The sequence below is a fragment of the Heptranchias perlo genome, chromosome 17 (genome assembly GCF_035084215.1).
Source record: "Heptranchias perlo isolate sHepPer1 chromosome 17, sHepPer1.hap1, whole genome shotgun sequence".
NCBI lineage: Eukaryota > Metazoa > Chordata > Chondrichthyes > Hexanchiformes > Hexanchidae > Heptranchias > Heptranchias perlo.
The window spans coordinates 58,717,556-58,735,343 of NC_090341.1; the positions used below are offsets into that span (position 1 = coordinate 58,717,556).

At 47.6% G+C, this 17,788-nt stretch overlaps 1 protein-coding gene across 1 annotated transcript; it reads right to left on the bottom strand.

The window, feature by feature from the left end:
* Positions 1-1,892: 1,892 nt before the first annotated feature.
* Positions 1,893-9,892, bottom strand: rpl32 (ribosomal protein L32). Its single transcript, XM_067999026.1, has 4 exons — positions 9,790-9,892; positions 7,734-7,835; positions 7,191-7,372; positions 1,893-2,071 (listed from the first exon to the last, which is right to left on the bottom strand). The coding sequence occupies exons 2-4, from the start codon at positions 7,827-7,829 to the stop codon at positions 1,942-1,944; spliced, it is 408 nt and encodes a 135-aa protein (XP_067855127.1). The 5' UTR covers positions 7,830-7,835; positions 9,790-9,892; the 3' UTR covers positions 1,893-1,941.
* Positions 9,893-17,788: the final 7,896 nt, after the last annotated feature.

Consider the following 17,788-nt stretch of genomic DNA (forward strand, 5'->3'; position numbering starts at 1 on the left):
ATGCAAGATTATATAAACAAAGAGTGGAGCCTTCACCTGGTGTACTCCACCCAGAAACTCATAACAAAACAGTCTCTGCACCTTTTCATCACATCAATTTAGTAACCTGTGCAATGTTGCTGCTATTCACCTAGCAGTGATGCTTGTATCCTTCAAACTGCCAGTATATTATTAAGCCACCTTAATAGACCATTTACAAATAGATTTACTAAATTTACAGGATTTACAGGATTAAATTTAACAACTTGCATTTATATAGCACCTTTAATGTAGTAAAACATCCCAAGGTGTAATCAGACAAGTTTTGACACCGAGCCACATAAGGAGAAATTAGGATAGATGACCAAAAGCTTGGTCAAAGAGGTAGATTTTTTGAACAGCATCTTAGAGGTAGAGGGGCTTAGGGATTTAAATATCAAGACTGCTGAACTGTCACAACACACAATTCATCCTCCCTGCTGTGCTGTTTTGCAAATGATAATCAGTAACTCCCAATCACAACCCAGCCACCAACCCCTAAACACCCAATCACAACCCAGCCACCAACCCCTAAACACCCAATCACAACCCAGCCACCAACCCCTAAACACCCAATCACAACCCAGCCACCAACCCCTAAACACCCAATCACAACCCAGCCACCAACCCCTAAACACCCAATCACAACCCAGCCACCAACCCCTAAACACCCAATCACAACCCAGCCACCAACCCCTAAACACCCAATCACAACCCAGCCACCAACCCCTAAACACCCAATCACAACCCAGCCACCAACCCCTAAACACCCAATCACAACCCAGCCACCAACCCCTAAACACCCAATCACAACCCAGCCACTAACATCCAATCTCAAACACCTAAACCCCCATCAACACCCAATCTCAAACTCCAACCCAAACCCAGAACACCAGATACCCATTCCACCTCCTAACATGGCCCGTCTCCACCCTGCCTCAGCTCAGCTGCTGCTGAAACCCTCATCCATGCCTTTGTTACCTCCAGACTCCACAATTTCAATGCTCCCCTGGCCAGCCTCCCATCTTGCACTCTCCATAAACTTGAGCTAATTCAAAACTGCTGCCCGTATCCTGACCCACACTAAGTTCCATTCACCCATCATTCCTGTGCGCGATGAGCTACATTGGCTCCTGGAAGTCCTCGATTTTAAAATTCTTAACCTTGTTTTCAAATCCCTCCATGGCTTCGCCACTTCCTATCCCTGTAACCACCTCCACCCCGAGATCTCTGCGCTCCTCCAATTCTTGCCCCTTGCGCATCCCAAACTCTGGAATTCCCTCCCTAAACCTCTCCCCCTTTAAGACGTTCCTTAAAACCTACTTTTGACCAAGCTTTTGGTCACCTGTCCTAATGTCTCCTTATGTGGCTTGGTGTCAAATGTTGTTTGATAATCTCTCCTGTGAAGTGCCTTGGGACGTTTTACTACATTAAAGGTGCTATATAAATGCAAGTTGTTGTAAACCCTCAACACAAAATTCAACCTAATCCCAGACATCAACGCCCAATCTCAAACACCTAAACCCCATCAACAACCAAACACACACCAAAACAAAATCCAGCCCTAAGCCAAACCAAAACAAAGGCTAATACTAAATCTAACTTTTCCTCAAACCCAACCCTGACTCGGAGGCTAATGCTAACCCAATCTGGTGCATCTTTTAAATAAATGAAATCCTTCACCATCTCATTCCTTATATCCACCTCATATTCTGAGAACTACATTGACACAGTAGATTAAAGAAAAACATTCCAAGATTGAGCAGGTAATATCTCCACGGGCTTTAATTGGAAGGTCATTCCCCAGAAGTGACTGCAGCTCTGGCCTGTTTACTGAAACATTCCGCTGGAAGAAACGACAAGACAGAACACGCTGTATTTTAAACATTTTATTTAAGAATTGCAGCTTTGCCAGGAAACACTCTATTCATTCTCCTCACTGCGTAACCTGGCGTTGGGATTGGTGATCTTGATCGCAAGTTGGGCTGCTCTCTCTACGATCGTCTTACGGTTTTTGGAGGAGACGTTGTGAGCGATCTCTGCACAGTAAGTCCTAGAAAAAAACAAACTAGTCAAACAGAGCGGTACACCAAACCCCACTAGTTACAGCAGGCAGCCGTACACCAATCCCCACTAGTTTAAAAAGTCTACACTAATCCCCACTAGTTAAACAGTATAGCCAGGGGCTGGGCTTTTGTAACCTATGTGTACCAGTTGGATTATACATTGCCAATGGTCTTTAGCTGCTCCTTTAGACATAACATTACAGCACGTGACTGTCTTGCCTGGAAGTGCCTCGAGCAGGAGAGAACCGCACTCAATTCATGCAAGCTGCCAGCATTGAGGAATTCACTCAATACTAACTGCAGGAATAGTGTTACATAGGAACAGCTGCAAGTGTCCTGGCACTATCCCAAACTATGGAGAAACCTAAACGTGGCAACAGGATCGGGAAGATCAGATCACTGACTGGGATCTGGAAATATACATCATCCTATCAAACGGTGAGAAACTCAGCAGAGGGTCTGTTGTCTGTGTCTAGACAACCAGAGCCAACATTCTGATAAGTATTAAACTGACAGACAGGAGTAGTGAAGGGTCTGTATATCCACTGAGCCACTCTACACCTGGAAAATACATAGCTGTTATGCAGGAAGAAAGCTCTTGAGCAGTACGTTTCAGAGAAGATCTGCTTCCTTTCAACAAGCAGCTAACAGCAAATAAAAGGCCACTAGGTACTAATTGGACACAAGATGCCCACTCCTCAGGAGACTTCCAGCCCATCAATCAGGGCTGGATTTCAACAGGTCTCAGGGTGAAAGACCATCATGTAAATCCACTGTGTCTGCAACTGTTTGTGTAACGATTATATGCAGAATCTTACAGCACATAAGGAAGCCATTCAGCCCAGCCCCATCGCTCTGTATCAATGCAAAACTAATCCCACTCTCTCCCCATCGCTCTGTATTAATGCAAAACTAATCCCACTCTCTCCCCATCGCTCTGGATCAATGCAAAACTAATCCCACTCTCTCCCCATCACTCTGTATTAATGCAAAACTAATCCCACTCTCTCCCCATCGCTCTGGATCAATGCAAAACTAATCCCACTCTCCCCATCGCTCTGTATTAATGCAAAACTAATCCCACTCTCTCCCCATCACTGTATTAATGCAAAACTAATCCCACTCTCTCCCCATCGCTCTGGATCAATGCAAAACTAATCCCACTCTCTCCCCATCACTCTGTATTAATGCAAAACTAATCCCACTCTCTCCCCATTGCTCTGTATCAATGCAAAACTAATCCCACTCTCCCCATTGCTCTGTATCAATGCAAAACTAATCCCACTCTCCCCATCGCTCTGTATCAATGCAAAACTAATCCCACTCTCTCCCCATTGCTCTGTATCAATGCAAAACTAATCCCACTCTCTCCCCATCGCTCTGTATTAATGCAAAACTAATCCCACTCTCCCCATTGCTCTGTATCAATGCAAAACTAATCCCACTCTCCCCATCGCTCTGTATCAATGCAAAACTAATCCCACTCTCTCCCCATCGCTCTGTATTAATGCAAAACTAATCCCACTCTCTCCCCATCGCTCTGTATCAATGCAAAACTAATCCCACTCACTCCCCATCGCTCTGTATCAATGCAAAACTAATCCCACTCTCTCCCCATCGCTCTGTATCAATGCAAAACTAATCCCACTCTCTCCCCATCGCTCTGTATTAATGCAAAACTAATCCCACTCTCTCCCCATAGCGCTGTGCTGTCAAGTGTTTATTGACTTCTCCTTTAAAAGATGCAAGGCTCCAACTGCTGATGGAGAAACACAATGTTTTCACAACACTGAAGAAATGTCTCCAAATCCCTGTCGTCGCCAATAATTTAAAACTGTTGACCTGTTGTCACAGCAAATACTCCTTTCCTATTCACTTGTCAAAATCTTTCAGACTCTTGAAAATGGGCAACTTCAATTATCCCAATTTAAGCTGGGACAGTGACAATGTAAAGGGCAAAGAGAGGGAGGAATTCCTGAAATGTGTACAAGAGAATTTTCTTCAACAATGTGTTTCCAGCCCAACCAGGAAGGAAGCAGTGCTGGATCTAGTTCCGGGGAATGAAATGGAGCAGGTGGAGTATGTTTTAGTGGGGGAGCATTTGGGGAACACTGATCATAATATTAGGTTTAGAATAATTATGGAAAAGAACAAGGAACAATCTAATGTAAAAATACTTAACTGGAGGAGGGCTAATTTCAGTGAGTTAAAAAGTGATGGAGTGATGCCCAGATGGATTGGAATCAAAAATTGGTAGGCAAAACAGTGATTGAACAATGGGAGGCCTTCATGGAGGAGATGGTTCAGGTCCAGAGTAGACACATTCCCACAAGGGGGAAAAGGTCATCCAAAGCTAGAGCTCCCTGGATGACTAAAGATATATAAAGATTAAAATGAAACAGAAAAAGGAGGCTTATGACAAATATAACGTTCATAATACAGTAGAGAACCAGACTAAATACAGAAAGTACAGAGGAGATCTAAAAAAGGGAATAAGAGGGGAAAAGAGAGAGTATGGGAATTTTATAATCACAAATAGTAAAGTGGGACCAATTACAGACAAAAAAAGATCTTCTTGCGGAGGCAGAGGGCATGTCTGAGGTACTAAATGAATACTTCACATTGGTCTTCACTAGAGAAGAGGATGCTGCCACTGTAGCAGTAAAGGAGGGGGTAGTAGCGATATTGGATAGGATAAAAAGTCCAAATACACTTAAAAGATTGGCAGCACTCAAAGTAGAAAAGACACCCAGTGCAGATGATGCATCCTAGGTTACCGAGGGTGAAAATTGCAGAGGCTCTGGTCACAATCTTCCAATCCTCTTTAGATATGGGGACGGTGTCGGAACTGGAGAATTGCAAATATCATACCGCTGTTCAAAAAAATGGGGGGGGTGGGGGTGGTGGAATTAACCCGGCAATTAGTCAGCCTAACGTCTGTAGTAGGGAAACTTTTAGAGACAATAATCCAGGACAAATTGCCACTCGGAAAAGCATGGGCTAATAAATGAAAGTCAGCATGGATTTGTTAAAGAAAAAGTGTTTTGACTAATTTGATTGGATTCTTTGATGAAATTACGGAGAGGGTTGATGAGGGTAGTGTGGTTGATGTTGTGTATGTGGACTTTCAAAAGGCATTTGATAAAGTACCGCATAACTTGATAGAGCTGTTCAAAGTCATCAGCGGTTTTGATAGTGCAAATGAGGAGAAACTTTTTCCACTGGCAGGATGGTCAGTAACCAGAGGACACAGATTTAAGGTAATTGGCAAAGGAACCAGAGGCAACATGAGGACGCAGTGAGTTGTGATGATCTGGAATGCACTGCCTGAAAGGGTGGTGGAAGCAGATTCAATAGTAACTTTCAAAAGGGAATTGAATAAATACTTGAAAGGGAAAAATTACAGGGCTATGGAGAAAGAGCAGGGGAATGGAATTAATTGGATAGCTCTTTCAAAGAGCCAGCACAGGCACGATGGGCCGAATGACGACCTCCTGTGCTATGAAAAACATTACATTTTCTCTCAACCATCTCTGCTCCAAAAAAAAGCCCCCATCACCTCTCTGGTACCATCCTGGTGAATTCACAGTATTCTATCTGCACTCACCCTCAGGGAATTATGCATTTGAACCTACAAGTGCTTATTCCTCCACTCCCTTCAAAATCCCAGTGCATTATCCCCAACTGTGCATGTGCAACCTGTTATCACCCCACTTCTGCATATGACATTGCAGCCACCATCCGCCGGTCCATTCTGCTAACCCACGTCCCCCTCAAGGCTTTTCTGCTCCCCCTGCCCAAGTTCACCATCTATAAAGTGGACCACTTCTAACCCATTCCCACTTTGAGCAACAAACACTCACCCTAACTCGCTTTTCTGGCCCATCAACCAACTTTCTACCCATTTCCTCTTGCACAAGCTTTAGATGGACCACAGAATCCATTCGGCCCATCGTGTCCTTGCTAGCTGAAAATGAGCTACCCAGTCTAATCTTTTCTCATAGCTAAAGTTCTCCAGTCCTGGCAGCATCAATAATCTCCTCTGCACCCTCTCTAGTGCAATCACATCTTTCCTGTAATGTGGTGACCAGAACTGTACTCAGTACTCAAGCTGTGGCCTAACCAATGTTTTATACAGTTCAAGCATAACCTCCCTGCTCTTATATTCTGTGCCTCGGCTAATAAAGGAAAGTATCCTGTATACCTTCTTAACCACCTGTCCTGCTACCTTCAGGGATCTGCGGGTACTCCAAGGTCCCTCACTTCCTCTCAGTATCCTCCCATTTATTGTGTATTCCCTTGCCTTGTGCAATCCTCCTAGTGCAGTAGAAGCACCAGCACCTCACAACAGAGGCGCAAAACCCAAACTCATCCCAGAGACGCTCCACAAGCTCTGGGCCAAGTACAGACCCAGCTGCACTACGCGAGCCTCTAAATGGTCCATGGTACAGAACAAACAAAAGAGAGAGTTCAGAATACGCACATTCCGCAAAAAGAGAGCCTCACGGGAAGAAAGGATGGGGCCCCACCGATGACTTCCAGATAAAGACACCAGCTGGCCAAGCACTAAACCATAATGTTTTCAATTGATGGCTGAGTTGTGTTAATCCAGAGCAAGAATGGGCATGGTATAACTGGGTCCAGTGGCCTGGGCGGTGGAAGCAGATTCAATAACAACTTTCAAAAGGGAATTGGATAAATACTTGAAGGGGAAAAATTTTCAGGGCTATAGGGAAAGAGCAGGGGAATGGGACTAAATGGATAGCTCTTTCAAAGAGCTGGCACTGGCACGATGGGCCGAATGGCTTCCTTCTGTGCTGTATGATTCCAAGAGAGGATCATACTCATCTATGATAGCCCTCCAGTGAAATACCCTGCCACATCTATTGGGACTCACTGAACCACACCTACAATCTTGAGGTAAATGGCAAGGTGTTCTAAGCTGGCCCATTAACATGCCTTAACCCCAACCCAAGGAGCCCCCACCAGTATTAAGGACATCACCTGTCTGTATGGCCTCAGAGAAACCAAATAGTTCTGATCCAAATCAGAAATGTGCACTTTTGCACAGTCACAAACATAAGCTCAGTTACGAGGGACCCTTACTTGTTGCTCATCATTAGAACTTCCAGCTCCTTGACATTATGGACCAGGAATTTCTTGAATCCCGAGGGCAGCATGTGTTTGGTCTTCTTGTTGCTCCCATAACCAATGTTTGGCATAAGAATCTGACCCTTGAACCTCCGCCGCACTCTGTTGTCAATCCCTCTGGGTTTCCGCCAGTTACGCTGGTGAGGGAATAAAAAAAGATTTTAATAGAAAATAAAATTCACTGCAGCCACTTAACATTTCTCCAGAACAAAACCACCCAAAGTGAAGGACACCTCCAGCAGGGACCTGTTCATCTCTCTACATGCTGCCAAGGCTGCTGACATTTTCATACTGGGAATTGTCATTTTTGCACAAAAAAATTGAGTTATGGAATAATGGGAATCAAGTAATACAATCAAATTTACTTACAACTCAAAACAAATATCTAAAGCAGCTCTTCAGAATATGTAAGAAACATTATGCTCTAAAGGGCCTGCACTGCATCACCCCCGTACCGAACACAGACAGCAGCCGAGAGACAGAGGGCTGGAACCTTACCGCAATCTTCACATAGCGATCCGACTGGTGACGAATGAACTTCTTCCTGCGTTTCTTCACAATGTCAGGTTTGATGAGTGGTCTTAGGGCAGCCATGATAACCTGTAATAACAAAACATTCAGATTAGCAGGACTTCACAGCTCCTCACTCACAGCACGCCCATTTCAGCAACTAACCTGTGCTTCAAGTTACCCAACTGTCATGTGGCTATCAAATGGTTTGCTCAATGGATGCACACCTCCCTGATGCTCAGATACAGTGCAAGGACAGCCCTCCTGTAGCTTGCCCAAGAAACTAGACGCTGAATGTCAGTTGGCTATTGGATCGTGGAAGTCATCACAATTGCATGCTCACGCAGTGTCACTCCAAGAGACCATTCCGCCCAGTGAATCTGCCCAATGCCCTGCTCTCCCTCCGTCGCCTTGCATCATCCTCTGCTTCAAATATTTCCCTTCGAAGATGCACTGGTCTCTGCATCAACAACTGACAATACAGTCCATGCTCCAAGCAGCAAGGAAATGTCCCCAAACCTCACTCCAAACTATCAGGACTTTAAATCAATCACCAGCCCTTCCAGCACCAACTCCCCAACCATGAGAGTCAACAAGGAAAGGCTAACTATGCCCATCATTTATATGCTCTGAACCATCGCTCCAGCATCAACTCTCATCCTAAGTATAGTGTCCCAACTTGTTGAACCCACACACAGTGCTCCAACTATGGCCTAACCAATGTGTTCAAATTTATTACTACTCTTGCATTCTAAGGCCCTATTTATAAAACCTAAACTTCTCTCGTTTCTCCACTCATGCCCTCACTGTGTCCATGGGACCCACCTCCTGCTCTCCACCCCATGCTGACCACCCAACTCCCCTTCTTGTCCCCACTGTTAGCTGATATCGTTAACAGGTTCCTCTCCTCACGTACTGCCCCCTCCCTTTCAAATCTGCCATCATCCCCTTTCTCAAACTATCCCTGCAGCCTTTGACACAGTTTACACCACCACCCTCCACCCCTGCACTGTCCAGCCCAGGGGGATTGGCCTGGGTTCCCCTCGGACCTGTGGTTCTCTGGAGTCCCCCCCCCCCGTGACCCACTTCTCTTCCTCACCAACACTATATGAAGACACAAGGTCAGATTCCACGCTGATGACAGCTCTACCCCTCCACTGTCAGACCGCTTGCCTGACGTCCATCCGAGATGCCACAAATTTCTCCTGTTAAACACCTGGGAAGACTGAAGCCACTGCCTTCAGCTCCTGCCACAAACCCTGTAAATGATCTGTTAGCTTTAATCATCCCCAGTTGAGCTGATTGAAGTCCATGGATTGCTCGGTCTGTACATGGTCCAGATGATGGAAATGCAGGTCAAGCACCGCCGCAGACCGGCCTCCATTCGCTGCCTGCTGGGCTGAGCTGGGATTGGAATGGGCTCTCGCTCTGCAGCACTCTCCCTCCTCCCTGAACCCCGAAGGCCACACACAGCTCGGCGGGAGAGGGGAGGAGGTGAAGCGGCGGTGTGGGGAGGACGGAGCAGGGTCGATCCTAATGGGCCCAACCGATCGGTGGACGGAGCATTCAGACAACAGCCAGGTCCAGGCTGGAGCCCGCCCAGGGCCCAGGGCCCGGTGTCAGCCGCCGGGGAGAACGTGCACATTGCCCGAAGCTCACTGGACACCAGGCTGCCTCCACGCCGAGCAGCCCTTCTCCGGGCCCCCGCAGCATTGGAACGCGAGGATCGAGGCCCAGGCTGGAGGGCCCGCAGCCTCCCCCGGGCCCGCACATCCAGTCGAGGCCGGGCCAGAGAGGCCCCTAGCTGCCGATGGAGCCCCGATACAGGGCGGTGGGGAGGGAGGGTGCGGCGGATGGAGGCGGATTAAGCCGGATGGCGGCGGATGGAGCCGGATGGCGGCGGATTGCGGCGGATGGCGGCGGATGGAGGCGGACGGCGGCGGATTGAGGCGGATGGAGCCGGATGGAGGCGGATTGAGGCGGACGGCGGCGGATTGAGGCGGACGGCGGCGGATGGAGGCGGATGGAGGCGGACGGCGCTCACCTGTCGCCGCGCGGCCCTCGGCGGAAGAGAAAGTGCCGCGCGAGCCGCCGGGACATATAAAGGCGGGGCTCGGCGGCCGGAAGTGACGGAGAACGTCCCGCCGGAAGCGTCAATCACGCCGTCGCCGTTTCAACCAACTGCCGGCTTCATTCATTAAACTGATAAAATGAGCCAATCAGTGAATAAAGGAGGCGGTCCGCCCGCCGGCCCCGCCCCCCGGGCCATCGCAATAAACACGGCCTTCCACTTCCGGCTTCCCCGCAGCGTTGCCACGGAAACAACACCGGCCGACGTTCCCGGATGTGGGTCCAGTGGGCGGGGCCTCACTCCCAGAATCAGAGAGAGGTTGAGCCCAGGAGGAGGACATTCGGCCCGTCGAGTCCAGGCCGGCTCTCTGCAAGAGCAATCCAGCAAGTCCCACTCCCCCACCCTATCCCCATCGCCCTACAATTTTTTTCCTTTCAAGTACTTATCCAGTTCCCTTTTGAAGGCCATGATTGAATCTGCCTCCACCACCCCCTCGGGCAGTGCATTCCAGATCATAACCACTCGCTGTGTAAAAAAGTTTTTCCTCATGTCATCTTTGGTTCTTTTGCCAATCACCTTAAATCTATGTCCTCTGGTTCTTGACCCTTCCGCCAATGGGAACAGTTTCTCTCTATCTACTCTGTCTGGACCCTTCATGATTTTGAATACCTCTATCAAATCTCCTCTCAACCTTCTCTGTTCCGAGGAGAAAAACCCCAGCTTCTCCAGTCTATCCACGTAACTAAAGTCCCTCATCCCCGGAATCATTCCAGTAAATCTCTTCTGCACCCTCTCTAAGGCTTTCACATCTTTCCTAAAATGCAGTGCGCAGAACTGGACACAATTCTCCAGCTATGGTCGAACCAGTGTTTTATGAAGGTTCATTATTAATTCCTTGCTTTTGTACTCCATGCCTCTATTTATAAGCCCAGGATTCCCAGAAACCGCTTTCTCAACCTGCCCTGCCACTTTCAACGATTTGTGCACATATACCCCCAGATCTCTCTGTTCCTCCACCCTTTTAGAATTGTGCCCTCTAGTTTATATTGCCTCTCCCCGTTCTTCCTACTGAAATGTGTCACTTCGTATTTTTCTGCGTTAAATTTCTTCTGCCACGTGTCCGCCCATTCCACCAGCCTGTCTATATCCTCTTGAACTCTATCACTATCCTCCTCACTGTTCACTACACTTACAAGTTTTGTGTCATCTGTAAACTTTGAAATCTGCCCTGTACACCCAAGTCCAAGTCATTAACATATATCAAGAAAAGCAGTGGTCCCAGCACCGACCCCTGGGGAACACCACTGTACACCTCCCTCCAGTCCGAAAAACAACCATTCACCACTACTCTCTTTTTCCTGTCACTTACCCAATTCTGTATCCACGTTGCTACTGCCCCCTTTATTCCATGGGTCGCAATCTTGATGATAAACCTACCATGCAGCACTTTATCAAACGCCTTTTGAAAGTCCATATACACCTCACGACCAACCGACCATCTATCTGTCTATCTATAGACAGACATACACGAACGCAGGACCTGTGACCCCTCACCGTCGACACGCACACGGGCTGTGACCCCTCACCGTCTACACGCACACGGGCTGTGACCCCTCACCGTCTACACGCACACGGGATGTGACCCCCCCTCACCATCTAGACGCACACGGGCTGTGACCCCTCACTGTCTACACGCACACGGGCTGTGACCCCTCACCGTCTACACGCACACGGGCTGTGACCCCCCCTCACCGTCTACACGCACACGGGCTGTGACCCCTCACCGTCTTCACGCACACGGGCTGTGACACCCCCTCACCGTCTACACGCACACGGGCTGTGACCCCTCACCGTCTACACGCACACGGGATGTGACCCCCCTCACCATCTAGACGCACACGGGCTGTGACCCCTCACCGTCTACACGCACGCGAGCTGTGACACCCCCTCACCGTCTACACGCACGCGAGCTGTGACACCCCCTCACCGTCTACACGCACACGGGCTGTGACACCCCCTCACCGTCTACACGCACGCGAGCTGTGACACCCCCTCACCGTCTACACGCACGCGAGCTGTGACACCCCCTCACCGTCTACACGCACATGGGCTGTGACACCCCCTCACCGTCTACACGCACGCGAGCTGTGACACCCCCTCACCGTCTACACGCACGCGAGCTGTGACACCCCCTCACCGTCTACACGCACGCGAGCTGTGACACCCCCTCACCGTCTACACGCACGCGAGCTGTGACACCCCCTCACCGTCTACACGCACGCGAGCTGTGACACCCCCTCACCGTCTACACGCACGCGAGCTGTGACACCCCCTCACCGTCTACACGCACACGGGCTGTGACCCCTCACCGTCGACACGCACATGGGCTGTGACCCCTCACCGTCTACACGCACACGGGCTGTGACACCCCTCACTGTCGACACGCACACGGGCTGTGACCCCTCACACTGTATATACACAGGGTCAGTAACCCTTCACACTGTGTATATACAGGGTCTGTAACCTCTCACACTGTGTGTATACAGGGTCTGTAACCCTTCACACTGTGTATATACAGGGTCTGTAACCCTTCACACTGTGTATATACAGGGTCTGTAACCTCTCACACTGTGTATATACAGGGTCTGTAACCCCTCACACTGTGCATATACAGGGTCTGTAACCTCTCACACTGTGCATATACAGGGTCTGTAACCTCTCACACTGTGTATATACAGGGTCTGTAACCTCTCACACTGTATATACAGGGTCTGTAACCTCTCACACTGTGTATATACAGGGGCTGTAACCTCTCACACTGTGTATATACAGGGTCTGTAACCTCTCACACTGTGTATATACAGGGAATGTAACCTCTCACACTGTGTATATACAGGGTCTGTAACCTCTCACACTGTGTATATACAGGGTCTGTAACCTCTCACACTGTGTATATCCAGGGTCTGTAACCTCTCACACTGTGCATATACAGGGTCTGTAACCTCTCACACTGTGTATATACAGGGTCTGTAACCCTTCACACTGTGTATATACAGGGTCTGTAACCCTTCACACTGTGTATATACAGGGTCTGTAACCCTTCACACTGTGTATATACAGGGTCTGTAACCTCTCACACTGTGTATATACAGGGTCTGTAACCCCTCACACTGTGTATATACAGGGTCTGTAACCCTTCACACTGTGTATATACAGGGTCTGTAACCTCTCACACTGTGTATATACAGGGTCTGTAACCTCTCACACTGTGTATATACAGGGTCTGTAACCTCTCACACTGTGTATATACAGGGTCTGTAACCTCTCACACTGTGTATATACAGGGTCTGTAACCTCTCACACTGTGTATATACAGGGTCTGTAACCTCTCACACTGTGTATATACAGGGTCTGTAACCTCTCACACTGTGTATATACAGGGACTGTAACCTCTCACACTGTGTATATACAGGGTCTGTAACCTCTCACACTGTGTATACACAGGGTCTGTAACCCTTCACACTGTGTATATACAGGGTCTGTAACCTCTCACACTGTGTATATACAGGGTCTGTAACCTCTCACACTGTGTATATACAGGGTCTGTAACCTCTCACACTGTGTATATACAGGGTCTGTAACCTCTCACACTGTGTATATACAGGGACTGTAACCTCTCACACTGTGTATATACAGGGTCTGTAACCTCTCACACTGTGTACATACAGGGTCTGTAACCTCTCACACTGTGTATATACAGGGTCTGTAACCTCTCACACTGTGTATATACAGGGTCTGTAACCTCTCACACTGTGTATATACAGGGTCTGTAACCTCTCACACTGTGTATATACAGGGTCTGTAACCTCTCACACTGTGTATATACAGGGTCTGTAACCTCTCACATTGTGTATATACAGGGTCTGTAACCCCTCACACTGTGTATATACAGGGTCTGTAACCTCTCACACTGTGTATATACAGGGTCTGTAACCCTTCACACTGTGTATATACAGGGTCTGTAACCCTTCACACTGTGTATATACAGGGTCTGTAACCTCTCACACTGTGTATATCCAGGGTCTGTAACCTCTCACACTGTGTATATACAGGGTCTGTAACCTCTCACACTGTGTATATACAGGGTCTGTAACCTCTCACACTGTGTATATACAGGGTCTGTAACCCCTCACACTGTGTATATACAGGGTCTGTAACCTCTCACACTGTGTATATACAGGGTCTGTAACCTCTCACACTGTGTATATACAGGGTCTGTAACCCCTCACACTGTGTATATACAGGGTCTGTAACCTCTCACACTGTGTATATACAGGGTCTGTAACCTCTCACACTGTGTATATCCAGGGTCTGTAACCCCTCACACTGTGTATATACAGGGTCTGTAACCTCTCACACTGTGTGTATCCAGGGACTGTAACCTCTCACACTGTGTATATACAGGGGCTGTAACCTCTCACACTGTGTATATACAGGGGCTGTAACCCTTCACACTGTGTATATCCAGGGACTGTAACCTCTCACACTGTGTCTCTACAGGGACTGTAACCTCTCACACTGTGTATATACAGGGTCTGTAACCTCTCACACTGTGTATATACAGGGTCTGTAACCCCTCACACTGTGTATATACAGGGTCTGTAACCTCTCACACTGTGTATATCCAGGGACTGTAACCTCTCACACTGTGTATATACAGGGACTGTAACCTCTCACACTGTGTATATACAGGGTCTGTAACCTCTCACACTGTGTATATACAGGGTCTGTAACCTCTCACACTGTGTATATACAGGGACTGTAACCCCTCACACTGTGTATATACAGGGACTGTAACCCCTCACACTGTGTATATACAGGGGCTGTAACCTCTCACACTGTGTATATACAGGGTCTGTAACCTCTCACACTGTGTATATCCAGGGTCTGTAACCTCTCACACTGTGTATATACAGGGACTGTAACCTCTCACACTGTGTATATACAGGGTCTGTAACCTCTCACACTGTGTATATACAGGGACTGTAACCTCTCACACTGTGTATATACAGGGACTGTAACCTCTCACACTGTGCATATACAGGGTCTGTAACCCCTCACACTGTGTATATCCAGGGTCTGTAACCTCTCACACTGTGTATATACAGGGTCTGTAACCCCTCACACTGTGTATATACAGGGTCTGTAACCTCTCACACTGTGTGTATACAGGGTCTGTAACCCCTCACACTGTGTATATACAGGGTCTGTAACCCCTCACACTGTGTATATACAGGGTCTGTAACCCCTCACACTGTGTATATACAGGGTCTGTAACCCCTCACACTGTGTATATACAGGGACTGTAACCTCTCACACTGTGTATATACAGGGTCTGTAACCTCTCACACTGTGTATATACAGGGTCTGTAACCTCTCACACTGTGTATATACAGGGTCTGTAACCTCTCACACTGTGTATATACAGGGTCTGTAACCTCTCACACTGTGTATATACAGGGACTGTAACCTCTCACACTGTGTATATACAGGGTCTGTAACCTCTCACACTGTGTATATACAGGGTCTGTAACCTCTCACACTGTGTATATACAGGGGCTGTAACCTCTCACACTGTGTATATACAGGGTCTGTAACCTCTCACACTGTGTATATACAGGGTCTGTAACCTCTCACACTGTGTATATCCAGGGTCTGTAACCTCTCACACTGTGTATATACAGGGTCTGTAACCTCTCACACTGTGTATATCCAGGGTCTGTAACCTCTCACACTGTGTATATACAGGGACTGTAACCTCTCACACTGTGTATATACAGGGTCTGTAACCTCTCACACTGTGTATATACAGGGTCTGTAACCTCTCACACTGTGTATATCCAGGGTCTGTAACCTCTCACACTGTGTATATACAGGGACTGTAACCCATCACACTGTGTATATACAGGGTCTGTAACCTCTCACACTGTGTATATACAGGGTCTGTAACCTCTCACACTGTGTATATACAGGGTCTGTAACCCATCACACTGTGTATATACAGGGTCTGTAACCTCTCACACTGTGTATATACAGGGGCTGTAACCTCTCACACTGTGTATATACAGGGGCTGTAACCTCTCACACTGTGTATATACAGGGGCTGTAACCTCTCACACTGTGTATATACAGGGTCTGTAACCTCTCACACTGTATATACAGGGTCTGTAACCTCTCACACTGTGTATATACAGGGTCTGTAACCTCTCACACTGTGTATATACAGGGGCTGTAACCTCTCACACTGTGTATATACAGGGTCTGTAACCTCTCACACTGTGTATATACAGGGTCTGTAACCTCTCACACTGTGTATATCCAGGGTCTGTAACCTCTCACACTGTGTATATACAGGGTCTGTAACCTCTCACACTGTGTATATCCAGGGACTGTAACCCCTCACACTGTGTATATACAGGGACTGTAACCTCTCACACTGTGTATATACAGGGTCTGTAACCTCTCACACTGTGTATATACAGGGTCTGTAACCTCTCACACTGTGTATATACAGGGACTGTAACCTCTCACACTGTGTATATACAGGGTCTGTAACCTCTCACACTGTGTATATACAGGGACTGTAACCCATCACACTGTGTATATACAGGGTCTGTAACCCTTCACACTGTGTATATACAGGGACTGTAACCTCTCACACTGTGTATATCCAGGGACTGTAACCTCTCACACTGTGTATATACAGGGTCTGTAACCCCTCACACTGTGTATATACAGGGTCTGTAACCTCTCACACTGTGTATATACAGGGACTGTAACCTCTCACACTGTGTATATACAGGGTCTGTAACCTCTCACACTGTGTATATACAGGGTCTGTAACCTCACACTGTGTATATACAGGGTCTGTAACCTCTCACACTGTGTATATACAGGGTCTGTAACCTCTCACACTGTGTATATACAGGGTCTGTAACCTCACACTGTGTATATACAGGGTCTGTAACCTCTCACACTGTGTATATACAGGGACTGTAACCTCTCACACTGTGTATATACAGGGTCTGTAACCTCTCACACTGTGTATATACAGGGTCTGTAACCTCTCACACTGTATATACAGGGTCTGTAACCTCTCACACTGTGTATATACAGGGTCTGTAACCTCTCACACTGTGTATATACAGGGTCTGTAACCCTTCACACTGTGTATATACAGGGTCTGTAACCTCTCACACTGTGTATATACAGGGTCTGTAACCTCTCACACTGTGTATATACAGGGTCTGTAACCTCACACTGTGTATATACAGGGAATGTAACCTCTCACACTGTGTATATACAGGGTCTGTAACCTCTCACACTGTGTATATACAGGGTCTGTAACCTCTCACACTGTGTATATACAGGGTCTGTAACCTCACACTGTGTATATACAGGGTCTGTAACCTCTCACACTGTGTATATACAGGGTCTGTAACCTCTCACACTGTGTATATACAGGGTCTGTAACCCTTCACACTGTGTATATACAGGGTCTGTAACCTCTCACACTGTGTATATACAGGGTCTGTAACCTCTCACACTGTGTATATACAGGGACTGTAACCTCTCACACTGTGTATGTACACTGTGATGTCACGTGGAGTGAATCGAATTGGCTGAAGACTGGCTTCTGTGATGGTGGGGATATCGGGAGGAGGCTGAGATGGATCATCCACTCGGCACTTCTGGCTGAAGATGGTTGCAAATGCTTCAGCCTTGTTTTTTGCACTCACGTGCAGGACTCCGCCATCATTGAGGATGGGGATGTTTGCAGAGCCTCCTTCTCCCGTTAGTTTTTTAATTGTCCACCACCATTCACGACTGGACGTGGCAGGACTGCAGAGCTTTGATCTGATCCGTTGGTTGTGGAATCGCTTAGCTCTGTCTATAGCATGTTGCTTCCGCT